The 12,498-nt window shown below is 55.8% G+C and overlaps 1 protein-coding gene across 3 annotated transcripts in view; it reads left to right on the top strand.

Annotated features, from left to right (window-relative positions):
• The window catches only part of proser3 (proline and serine rich 3), an 81,914-nt gene that overhangs the window by 49,229 nt on the left and 20,187 nt on the right, over positions 1-12,498 (top strand). The window contains exons 2-9 of one of the 3 annotated variants that reach the window (XM_087980757.1): positions 515-617; positions 856-1,148; positions 1,959-2,116; positions 3,284-3,417; positions 3,820-3,884; positions 5,542-5,666; positions 6,999-7,198; positions 9,930-10,856. In XM_087980757.1, the coding sequence (XP_087836883.1) occupies positions 515-617; positions 856-1,148; positions 1,959-2,116; positions 3,284-3,417; positions 3,820-3,884; positions 5,542-5,666; positions 6,999-7,198; positions 9,930-10,856 (2,005 nt within the window). Of the gene's footprint in view, positions 1-514; positions 1,149-1,958; positions 2,117-3,283; positions 3,418-3,819; positions 3,885-5,541; positions 5,667-6,998; positions 7,199-9,929; positions 10,869-12,498 lie in introns of all 3 variants that reach the window. The other 2 variants (XM_087980756.1, XM_087980758.1) reach the window with 2 other exon arrangements.

Genomic DNA, 12,498 nt, shown 5'->3' with positions numbered 1-12,498 from the left:
CAGGAGCAGTGTGAGGGGGGGTGTCACTCCCTCAGTTTCAGGAGCAGTGTGAGGTGGGGTGTCTCTCCCTCAGTTTCAGGAGCAGTGTGAGGTGGGGTGTCTCTCCCTCAGTTTCAGGAGCAGTGTGAGGGAGGGTGTCTCTCCCTCAGTTTCAGGAGCAGTGTGAGGTGGGTGTCACTCCCTCAGTTTCAGGAGCAGTGTGAGGGGGGGTGTCTCTCCCTCAGTTTCAGGAGCAGTGTGAGGGGGGGTGTCTCTCCCTCAGTTTCAGGAGCAGTGTGAGGGGGGGTGTCACTCCCTCAGTTTCAGGAGCAGTGTGAGGGGGGGTGTCACTCCCTCAGTTTCAGGAGCAGTGTGAGGGGGGGTGTCACTCCTTCAGTTTCAGGAGCAGTGCGAGGGGGTGTCACTCCCTAAGTTTCATGACTGGTGTGTGTCGTCTGCTTTGGGTGTTGATGAAAGTTTTATTGTCTGTCAGTGAAATCACTGTTTTGGTTTTATATCTTTCTGTGTCCGACAGCTCTGTGTTTAGTCTGGGAAGCCCTTTTGGACAATCTCAGCTCTCTCGCAGTCACTACCACCCATCGTCTCCTCATCGGACACTCCCGCAGCAGGGCAGAAAGGTGAGACAAGGGTGCGCATTGTGAGGAGCATGGACCGATTAATCGGGTTGTAAAATCTCGGGCTCACCTTTCGTGCTTAACGCTGGTGTTAACTTTGAACCAAGCACAACCCAGTTTGCCAGCCTCGTGTGTAAGGATAGACACCTGACTCTGTGAGGAATCTCCTGATGCCATGCTGGAGCGGATGAGTAAACGGGGCAAGTGCCAGTTCTAATGACTCAGTTATCTCACCTTCCAGGTGATGAAGCCAGGCCAGTGCCAGCTGCCTGCACCATCGTTTGTATCGGTACTTCCTCTGGCGTCACTCGCTGCCCCCAGACCAACTGACCAGCCTGCTGCTCAGGGCGAGGTGCCCGACACTGGGCCGGCCAGCCCCTTGGGGGAGTCCTGGCCATCCACCGAGAGCAGCTCCCTCATGACAGCCGAGGGAGAGGCTGGAGAATCGTTGGCATCACGGGAGATGTTCCGTACTGACTCGGGTTGGTCAGGAAGTCCACACGTTGACCCTGCGGAGAGCTCAATCATCGCAAAGTAAGTGACAGCACCGCTGATATCTCAGCAAGCCAGCGGACCTTCGCTGGAATAACGTGACAAGTCCTAGGTCAGAGACAGCAAGGTGGAGCTATCTCCTCCTGATAGAATCATACAGTCCCTACAGTGTGGAAACAGGCCCATCAAGTCCACTCCGATCCTCCGAAGAGTAGCCCACCCTGACTCGTTCCCCTACCGATATTTACCCCTGTCCAGTGGACCTTATCTACACATCTCTGAACACTATGGGCAATTTATCATGGCCAATTCACCTAACCGACACATCTTTAGACTGTGGGAGGAAACCAGAGCACCCAGAGTAAACCCACGCAGACATGGGGAGAATGTGCAAGCTCCACACAGACAGTCACCCAAGGTGGGAATCGAACCTGGGTCCCTGGCACTGTGAGGCAGCATTGCTAACCAGTGAGTAACCGTGCCACCCCACTGACCTGTGATCGCTGGATGAGAGAGAGAGGGAGGCAATCAGCCAGGGTTCCTGCTCCTGATCCCTGTCCAGTGATTCCGGGGTTAGAGAGAGAGGGGAGATATCAGAAGTTTCTAGGATCTCAATGAATCTAGCAGTATTACAGGGCTGAGTGGCCTCCCCTTTGCTAGCATAAATGGCTTCTTCCTGTTTTGTTGTAAGCAAACCAACAGGCCAAATGGAATTGTGCTGTTCCTTTGGATTATTTACACAGTATGGTGTCTGATTAGTTTTGGGTGAGTTAAACTGAATCTTTTGCTCAGACTCACCCTCACCCTTGTGAAGAATAGCAGCTGAAACCTCGCCTGCCCATCTCCACCCAGGTACATCCAGCGATTCCGACATGGCAAACCACTGAGCAGACAGGAACGGGAACATGCTGCCACTGGAATGGGCACAGAGGGCAGTGAGTTCTGGTGGCTGAAGAGTTCACCCCCGAATAGCTCAACACCAACAGAGGAGACACACCCACAGCACCCAGGTAACAGAGCAACGTTTACCAACAGTTACTTCAGCAAGGCGCAAATTAGACAACCATCAATCAATTCAATTCTGGTCTGTAACTCCCTCCCAAGTATCTGTTATTCTGTATATAAACCACCCTGAACCATTCGATTTGATTCCAGTCTGTAACTCACTCCCGGGGTATCTGTTATTCTGTATATAAACCACCCTGAACTCTTCGATTAGATTCCAGTCTGTAACTCACTCCCGGGGTATCTGTTATTCTGTATATAAACCACCCTGAACCCCTCGGTTAGATTCCAGTCTGTAATTCCCTCCCAAGTATCTGTTATTCTGTATATAAACCACCCTGAACCCCTCGATTAGATTCCAGTCTGTAACTCACTCCCGGGGTATCTGTTATTCTGTATATAAACCATCCCCAACCCCTCGATTAGATTCCAGTCTGTAACTCCCTCCCAAGTATCTGTTATTCTGTATATAAACCACCCTGAACCCCTCGATTAGATTCCAGTCTGTAACTCACTCCCGGGGTATCTGTTATTCTGTATATAAACCATCCCCAACCCCTCGATTAGATCCCAATCTGTAACCCCCTCCCAAGTATCTGTTATTCTGTATATAAACCACCCCGAACCCCTCGATTAGATCCCAGTCTGTAACCCCCTCCCGTGTATCTGTTATTCTGTATATAAACCACCCCGAACCCCTCGATTAGATTCGAGTCTGTAACTCCCTCCCGGGGTATCTGTTATTCTGTATATAAATCACCCTGAACCCCTTGATTTGATTCCAGTCTGTAACTCCCTCCCAAGTATCTGTTATTCTGTATATAAACCCCCCTGAACCTCTCGATTCGATTCCAGTCTGTAACTCCCTCCCGGGTATCTGTTATTCTGTATATAAACCACCCCGAACCCCTCGATTACATTCCAGCCTGTAACTCCCTCCCGGGTATCTGTTATTGTGTATATAAACCACCTCGAACCCCTCGATTAGATTACAGTCTGTTAACGAACATAACCCACTGGATGATATGCTTAGTAATGTTAAGAGGAGGCAGTTGTCAGAATAGCTGATTACTGGAACCTTCCTGATTCGGTGGGTGATGGTGGTTTCCGTGCTGGACCCTGGTGAGTTTAAGGAGAAAGATTATCTTTGCTGCTTCTGCTCTTGCCCACAGATACTCGTTCATTGGCCACTGAGGGAGGAGAATCTACCTGTTACTCTGCTCGGCAAGGGGGACACTTAACTGCGAACATATCTCTGCCCAACATCCCCAGTCTGTCTTTAAGGAAGACTGGACTCTCATCAGGAGTGAGTATTCTTGTTGGTCTGCGCTGTGTTGTCAGGAGTTTCCCAGCTGTGGAAGGTCGTATCATCCTCGTGGTGTGTCCGTCTGCACTGTCGACAGAAACCTGCTGTATGTGGGACACAGTCCTGCACACCAGCAGTGTGTCTCTGTACTGAATGACATAGGCTGTATCGCACACCTCAGATACCCATATGTTAGCAAGAGGAGAATTCAAGCAAGCTTCCTGCTCCTGATCACTACCGCCAGGTTAGGCAGACAGGGGATATCCACTGGTGCATGAACACTTATCTGTCACTTCTCGCTGGGAGTGGGAAGACTTATCCTGGCTGTGAGTGAGGTCAGTGGACATTAGTATATACCAGTTGGCTTCGGTTGAAGTCTCTAAACGGTATTTTGTTTTCCAGCTGGAGCCCTTGGACCTGGAGACCATTCATCTCGAGGAAAGAGCAAATCACCTGCTGCAGCGCAGGTAAGATGCTGAGTGATACCCTGAATGCTGAGGTAGTGCTGCACTGTCGGAGGATCAGTGCTGAGGGAGCGCCACACTGTCGGAGGGTCAGTGCTGAGGGAGTGGGCACTGTCAGAGGGTCAGTGCTGAGGGAGTGGGCACTGTCGGAGGGTCAGTGCTGAGGGGGCGGGCACTGTCAGAGGATCAGTGCTGAGGGAGCGGGCACTGTCAGAGGGTCAGTGCTGAGGGAGTGCCGCACTGGCAGAGGGTCAGTGCTGAGGGAGTGGGCACTGTCGGAGGGTCAGTGCTGAGGGGGCGGGCACTGTCAGAGGATCAGTGCTGAGGGAGCGGGCACTGTCAGAGGGTCAGTGCTGAGAGAGTGGGCACTGTCGGAGGGTCAGTGCTGAGGGAGTGCCGCACTGGCAGAGGGTCAGTGCTGAGGGAGTGGGCACTGTCGGAGGGTCAGTGCTGAGGGAGTGGACACCGGTGGAGGGTCAGTGCTGAGGGAGTGGACACAGTCGGAGGGTCAGTGCTGAGGGAGTGGGCACTGTCGGAGGGTCAGTGCTGAGGGAATGCCGCACTGTGGGAGGGTCAGTGCTGAGGGAGCGGGCACTGTCGGCGGGTAAGTGCTGAGGGAGTGGGCAATGTTGGAGGATCAGTGCTGAGAGAGTGCTGCACTGTCAGAGGGTCAGTGCTGAGGGAGTGCCACACTGTCGGAGGGTCAGTGCTGAGGGAGCGCTGCATTGTCGGAGGGTCAGTGCTGAGGGAATGGGCACTGTCAGAGGATCAGTGCTGAGGGAGCAGGCACTGTCGGAGGGTCAGTGCTGAGAGAGTGCCGCACTGTCAGAGGGTCGGTGCTGAGGGAGTGGGCACTGTCGGAGGGTAAGTGCTGAGGGAGTGGACACTGGTGGAGGGTCAGCGATGAGGGAGTGGGCATTGTTGGAGGATCAGTGCTGAGAGAGTGTTACACTGTCGGAGGGTCAGTGCTGAGGGGGTGTTGCACTGTCGGAGGGTCAGTGCTGAGGGAGTGCCGCACTGTCGGAGGGTCAGTGCTGAGGGAGTGTCGCACTGTCGGAGGGTCAGTGCTGAGGGAGTGTCGCACTGTCGGAGGGTCAGTGCTGAGGGAGCGGGCACTGTCGGAGGGACAGTGCTGAGGGAGTGCCGCACTGTCGGAGGATCGGTGCTGAGGGAGTGTGAACTGTCAGAGGGTCAGTGCTGAGGGAAAGGGCAATGTCAGAGGGTCAGTGCTGAGGGAGTGGGCACTGTCGGAGGGTTAGTGCTGAGGGAGTGGGCACTGTCGGAGGGTCAGTGCTTAGGGAGTGGGCACTGTCGGAGGTTCAGTGCTGAGGGAGTGCCGCACTGTCGCAGGGTCAGTGCTGAGGGAGTGCCGCACTGTCGGAGGGTCAGTGCTGAGTGAGCGGGCACTGTCAGGGGGTCAGTGCGAAGGGAGTGGGCCCTGTCGGAGGGTCAGTGCTGAGGGAGCGCCGCACTGTCGGAGGGTCAGTGCTGATGGAGTACCGCACTGTCAGGGTCAGTGCTGAGGGAGTGGGCACTGTTGGAGGGTGTGAACGTCAGCAGCACAGTATTAACTAAGGCATCATATTTAACTTTGCATTGATATGATTGCTTGTATCTGGTCTCTTGCCAATGACCTGTTTCTTTGTTCCCTCCTGTTCAGTGAATCCTCATGCAGTGGCCTTGTCCCTGTCAGTTCAGATGGTGTTGGATCTCCATCTATCTCTGATCACGTTGACGAAGTGTTGGGCTGTCTTGTCTCTGTCCCACTGACTGTGCCCACTGATGGTAAGCGCCCTGCATTTTGGAAACCTCATTTATTTATCATTCAAACTCTGTAGCTTCCTCAGTACTGACCCTCTGAAAATGTGGCACTGACCCTCTGAATGTGCGGCTCTACGTCAGCACAAACTCCCCAATGGTGCGGCACTCCCTCAGCACTGACCCTCTGACAGTGCAGCACCCCCTCAGCACTGACTCTCTGACAGTGCAGCACCCCTTCAGCAATACCCTCTGACAGTGCCCACTCCCTCAGCACTGGCCCTCCGACAGTGTGGCACTCCCTCAGCACTGACCCTCCTATAGTGCCCACTCCCCCAGCAATGACCCTCCGACAGTGCAGCACTCCCTCAGCACTGACCCTCCGACAGTGTCCACTCCCTCAGCACTGACCCTCCAACAGTGCGGCGCTCCCTCAGCACTGACCTTCCGACACTGCCCACTCCCTCACCACTGACCCTCCAACAGTGCGGCGTTCCCTCAGCACTGACCCTCTGACAGTGCCCTCTCCCTCAGCACTGACCCTCCGACAGTGCCCACTCCCTCAGCACTGACCCTCCGACAGTGCGGCACTCCCTCAGCACTGACCCACCGACAGTGCGGCACTCCCTCAGCACTGACCCACCGACAGTGCGGCACTCCCTCAGCACTGACCCTCCGACAGTGCTGCACTCCCCCAGCACTGACCCTCCGACAGTGCTGCACTCCCTCAGCACTGACCCTCCGACAGTGCGGCACTCCCTCAGCACTGACCCTCCGACAGTGCGGCACTCCCTCAGCACTGACCCTCCGACAGTGCGGCACTCCCTCAGCACTGACCCTCCGACAGTGCGGCACTCCCTCAGCACTGACCCTCCGACAGTGCGGCACTCCCTCAGCACTGACCCTCCGACAGTGCGGCACTCCCTCAGCACTGACCCTCCGACAGTGCCCACTCCCTCAGCACTGACCCTCCGACAGTGCCCACTCCCTCAGCACTGACCCTCCGACAGTGCCCATTCCCTCAGCACTGACCCTCCGACAGTGCCCATTCCTTCAGCACTGACCCTCCGACAGTGCCCATTCCCTCAGCACTGACCCTCCGACAGTGCCCATTCCTTCAGCACTGACCCTCCGACAGTGCCCATTCCCTCAGCACTGACCCTCCGACAGTATGGCGCTCCCTCAGCACTGACCCTCCGACAGTGTGGCGCTCCCTCAGCACTGACCCTCCGACAGTGTGGCGCTCCCTCAGCACTGTTCCATATCTGTTTGTGGACCTTGATTTGTATCGCTGTTCAAACTGCATGTGGCGGCCATGGTTCTGACCCAGCTCTGTGTGGCTCCTTCTGCCCTCTCTAGGAGATAAAGTTGTGAAACATATCAGCACGCGGGCTGATGGTCCCTCCCCCAGCTGCAAGCCCTCGTTCAGCACTCGCCCTGAAGACGATATTCTCTACCTGTGGCGTCTGCAAAGAAAGATGGAGGCAGCGAGAGTGAGCTCATGGGCCTTGCTAGCACCGAGGAAGTCACACTCCCCTCCAATCCACTTGGGCAGGCAGGTACGAGGCTGTCTGTCCTGTCAACTGCTTCTCTCAGTAACTGTGGAGAAACCCCTTCACAGACTGACCTGCCCAGGCTTGGCCTTTGTAGATTCCTGCCCAGTCTCCTGCACAATGGCCCACACTTCCATTTCACTGGTTCCCAGATTCAAAAGATCATCCTACATTTCCACCACATCCAGTGGGGTCACCATCACCAAACACGTCTTCCCTCTGCCTCCACTCTCAGCATTCTGCAGATTCTGTTATCTCAATCACACCCTTGTCCATTTTGAGTCCTTCCTTATTCCCCCCACCCCCACAATGGTACCTCCCCATGCAATCACAGAAGGTGTAACCCTGCTATAGGAAGGATGTTGTGAAACTTTGAAAGTGTTCAGACAAGATTTACAAGGATGTTGCCAGGATTAAAGGGTTTGAGCTACAGGGAGAGGTTGAACAGGCTGGGGCTGTTTTCCCTGGAACGTCGGAGGCTGAGGGGTGACCTTATAGAGGTTTATAAAATCATGAGGGGCACGGATAGGGTAAATAGACAAAGTCTTTTCCCTGGGGTCGGGGAGTCCAGAACTATAGAGGGCATAGGTTTAGGGTGAGAGGGGATAGATATAAAAGGGATCGAAGGGGCAAATGTTTCACTCAGAGGGTGGTACGTGTATGGAACGAGCTGCCAGAGGATGTGGTGGAGGCTGGTACAATGACAGCATTTAAAAGATATCTGGCTGAGTATATGAATAGGAAGGGGTTGGAGGGATATGGGCCAAGAGCTGGCAAATGGGACTAGATTAGTTGAGGATATCTGGTCACCACGGATGAGTTGGACCAAAGGATCTGTTTCTGTGCTGTGCAACTCGTATGACCTGCCCATTTCACTCCTCCCTCCTTACTGTCCAAGGGCCCAGACACACCTTCCAGGTGAAGCAGCATTTCAGTTGTACTGCACTCAGCTGAGTCGACTATATTTGCTGCCCACAGTGTAGTGTCCTTTACATCGGTGAGACCAAACACAGACTGGGTGACGTGTTTGTGCAGCCCCTCCTCTCTGTCTGTCGGAATGATCCTAAACTGCCCATTTCAGTAAACCATCCCCCCTCCCTTGGGGCGGTGGAAATATTTCCATCCCTGTCGTGCAGCAGTATTGCAATGATTAATCTCAAATCTCCTCTCCATGCCCTCTCCTTCCCCCACTGCCTTGCTGATACCCGTCCTCCCGAATATGCCCCCACCTTTTGAAAGCTCCTGTTGAACCTGCTCCCGCTGCCATTTTCGGCAGTGCCTCTTAGGTCAGAACAACTCACTTTGTCAAGGACCACATTCTCCTCCACAGGTCTGACAGCATCTGTAGAGAGAAAGCAGGGCCACTGGACCCAAGACAGTCACTACGTCTTCTCTCCACAGATGTTGCGAGATCTGCTGAGTTTCCCCAGCAATTTTTGTCTTGGTTTCAAATCCTCCCCCCCCCCCCCCCCCCCCGGGTCTTTTCCTGATTCTCTTCACTCCGTGTCCCTCTGCTGACTGACCATCCTGCCCCCTGCCCCTCGTCAACTCGATCGGTAACCACCCCCTCCCCGGTGATTTTGAAAGGCCCAATTCAATTGCTTCCTGAACCTCCTCTGCTCCGAGGGGTGGATCCCAGCCTCTCCTGATCCCTCTCCATTTTATTTGAGACCACTTCACCCTGCAGTTGCACCTCTCCAAGGCTCCTCAGGCAACACCTTCCAAACCCACGGCCACTTCCACCTGGAAGGACAAGGGCAGCGATTACATGGGAACACCCCCCCCCCCCCCCCCCCGCAAGCTCCCCTCCGAGCCCCTCACCATCCTGACCCGGAAATGTCTTTTTCCTATATTCCCTTGTGGGACATGGGCATCACTAGTTGGTCAGCATTTATTGCCGAACCCTAGCTGCGGTTGAGCCATTTCAGAGGACAGTTGAGAGGCAGCCCCATTGCTGTGTGTCTGGAGTTACATGTAGGTCAGACCAGGTGAAGATGGCAGCTTCCTTCCCTATAGACGTTAGTGAGCCAGATGGGTTTATCTGACATTCGGCAGTGGATTCCCCAAAACTTATTTTAAATTGAATACAGATTCCACCATCTGCCATGGCAGCATTCAAATCCAGGTCCCCAGAACATTCACTGGATGAGAAGTCTAACGATCAGTGTTCCTTCAGTGTCACTGGGTCAAAATCCTGGAACTCCTTCCCATTGTGTGTGCCAGCCTCCTGTGATTCAGGAAGGCAGCTCCTCCAACACTTGCTCCAGGAGCACCAAGGGACAGGCATTACATGGACAAATAATGGAGAAATAATGTTTGGGCAGCACGGTGGCACAGTGGTTAGCACTGCTGCCTCACAGCGCCAGAGACCAGGGTTCAATTCCCGCCTCAGGCGACTCTCTGTGTGGAGTTTGCATATTCTCCCCTGTGTGGAGTTTGCACATTCTGCATGGGTTTCCCCCCGGTGCTCCAGTTTCCTCCCACAGTCCAAAAATGTGCAGGTTAGGGTGGATTGGCCGTGCTAAATTGCCAGTAGTGTTAGGGGAATGGGTCTGGGTGGGTTGCGCTTCGGTGGGTCGGTGTGGACCTGTTGGGCCGAAGGGCCTATTTCCACACTGTAAGTAATCTAAATCTAAACTGCTCTCTATCCTCTGAGGTAGTCAGTGCTCGGAGATGGATGAAGCATCCCAGCTGCAGTACAAACAGTCACTGAGTGAGAGTTGGTTTATTTTTCCAGATTACCAGGTCTGATGGAGACGTGAAAAAGGACAAGTCAGTGGTCACAGGGTCATACCCTGAGAGAGGTTGGAGAGAGAGCGAGACACCGACCAGGAACCCCCAACATAGTCCAGGGAACAAAGCCAGGACTGGTGCTACCTGCCCCGTGCCAATCCCGAGCGGAGCAGTGTGCCTGTCCGAGGACTGGACATGTCTACAGGCGGGCACAGGCGGTCAATGCTGTGATCCTCAGGCCGCGGAGAGAGAGCCAGCTCAGCGAGGAAGAGGTGACAGTGGGCTCGCACACGGCCTGAGCTCAGCGATCGAAGGGCAAAGGTCAGCGGACTGTCCCTGCAGACAGCACGGCAATGGTGAAGGGAGAGGTGACGGTGGGCTCGCGCACGGCCTGAGCTCAGCGATCGAAGGGCAAAGGTCAGCGGACTGTCCCTGCAGACAGCACGGCAATGGTGAAGGGAGAGGTGACAGTGGGCTCGCGCACGGCCTGAGCTCAGCGATCGAAGGGCCAAGGTCAGCGGATGGTTATTCCAGACAGTGCGGCATGAGAGGAGGAAGTACTTCAGAAGCAGTGTCTGGTGGCAAGGAGCAGGGACTGGAGCCTCTGCCTGAGGTCTGTGGAAGGGACTGCCCCCAGAGGGGTAGGCGGGCCCATCATCAGGGGCAAAGAGAAGCTGGATGGAGCTCTGGATTGGAGGCCAGCAGCAGCCAGCCTCCTGTGTCCCTGCAGCCTCAGAATTTTCGCCAAGTGAGGCCATGGCAGCAGGACTCTCACCCATTCACTGGGAGCAGCGGCTCAGACACGGAACAGCAATCCTCTGAAGGAGAACACGAACACGACAGTGCTTCACCCAAGAACTCAGCAGCGAGGGGACAGCATCAAGGGAAGCCCGCACCATCCCATCGCCGTCAGCCTGCAAACGTTCAGCAGGTGTTGGGACAGGTGCTTACTTTAATCTTAACCATGTCACCAGATAGAGGGCTTCTCATCCTATGTAAGTCAGAGGCTCCCTCAGCACAGACCCTCTGACAGTGCGGCACTCCCTCAGCACTGACCCTTCGACAGTGTGGTGCTCCCTCAGCACTGACCCTTCGACAGTGTGGTGCTCCCTCAGCACTGACCCTCCGGCAGTGCGGCGCTCCCTCAGCACTGACCCTCCGGCAGTGCGGCGCTCCCTCAGCACTGACCCTCCGACAGTGCGGCACTCCCTCAGCACAGACCCTCCGACAGTGTGTTGCTCCCTCAGCACTGACCCTCCGACAGTGCGGCACTCCCTCAGCACTGACCCTCCGACAGTGCGGCGCTCCCTCAGCACTGACCCTCCGACAGTGCGGCGCTCCCTCAGCACTGACCCTCCGACAGTGTGTTGCTCCCTCAGTACTGACCCTCCGACAATGCCCACTCCCTCAGCACTGACCCTCCCACAGTGCGGTGCTCCCTCAGCACTGACATTCTGACAGTCCGTCATTCCCTCAGATCTGACCCTCCGACAGTGCAACACTCCCTCAGCACTGACACTCTGACAGTGAGGCACTCCCTCAGCACTGGCCCTCCGAAAGTGCCTACTCCCTCAGCACTGACCCTCCGACAGTGCCCACTCCCTCAGCACTGATCCTCTGACCGTGCAACACTCCCTCAGCACTGACCCTCCCATAGTGCAGCACTCCCTCAGCACTAACCCTCCGACAGTGCAGCGCTCCCTCAGCACTAACCCTCCGACAGTGCAGTGCTCCCTCAGCACTAACCCTCCGACAGTGCCCACTCCCTCAGCACTGACCCTCCGACACTGTGGCGCCCCCTCCCTCAGCACTGGCCCTCCGACGGTGCGCCACTCCCTCAGCACTGACCCTCCGACAGTGCAGCGCTCCCTCAGCACTGACCCTCCGACAGGGCGGCACTCCCTCAGCACTGACTCTCCGACTGTGCGGCACTCCCTCAGCACTGACTCTCCGACGGTGCGGCACTCTCTCAGCACTGACCCTCCGACAGTGCGGCACTCCCTCAGCACTGACCCTCTGACAGTGCAGCGCTCCCTCAGCACTGACCCTCCAACAGTGTGGCACTTCCTCAGCACTGGCCCTCCGACATTGCGGCACTCCCTCAGCACTGACCCTCCGACAGTGCGGCACTCCCTCAGCACTGACCCTCCGACATTGCGGCACTCCCTCAGCACTGACCCTCCGACAGTGCGGCACTCCCTCAGCACTGACCCTCCGACAGTGCCCACTCCCTCTGCACTGACCCTCCGACAGTGCGGCACTCCTTCAGTAGTAACCCTCTGACAGTGTGGCACTCCCTCAGCACTCACCCTCAGACAGTGTGGCACTCCCTCAGTAGTAACCCTCTGACAGTGCGCCACTCCATCTGCACTGACCCTCCGACAGTGCGGCACTCCCTCAGTAGTAACCCTCTGACAGTGCGCCACTCCCTCAGCACTGACCCTCCGACAGTGTGGCACTCCCTCAGGAGTAACCCTCTGACAGTGTGGCACTTCCTCAGCACTGACCCTCTGACAGTGTGGCACTCCCTCAGCACTGACCCTCTGACAGTGTGGCACTCCCTCAGGAGTAAC

The sequence above is a fragment of the Chiloscyllium plagiosum genome, unplaced genomic scaffold (assembly GCF_037043375.1).
Source record: "Chiloscyllium plagiosum isolate Xiang-an unplaced genomic scaffold, Cpla_swu_hap1 HiC_scaffold_38, whole genome shotgun sequence".
NCBI lineage: Eukaryota > Metazoa > Chordata > Chondrichthyes > Orectolobiformes > Hemiscylliidae > Chiloscyllium > Chiloscyllium plagiosum.
The sequence above is the reverse complement of the archived record's forward strand: the minus strand, read 5'-3'. Positions and strand labels throughout refer to the sequence as shown.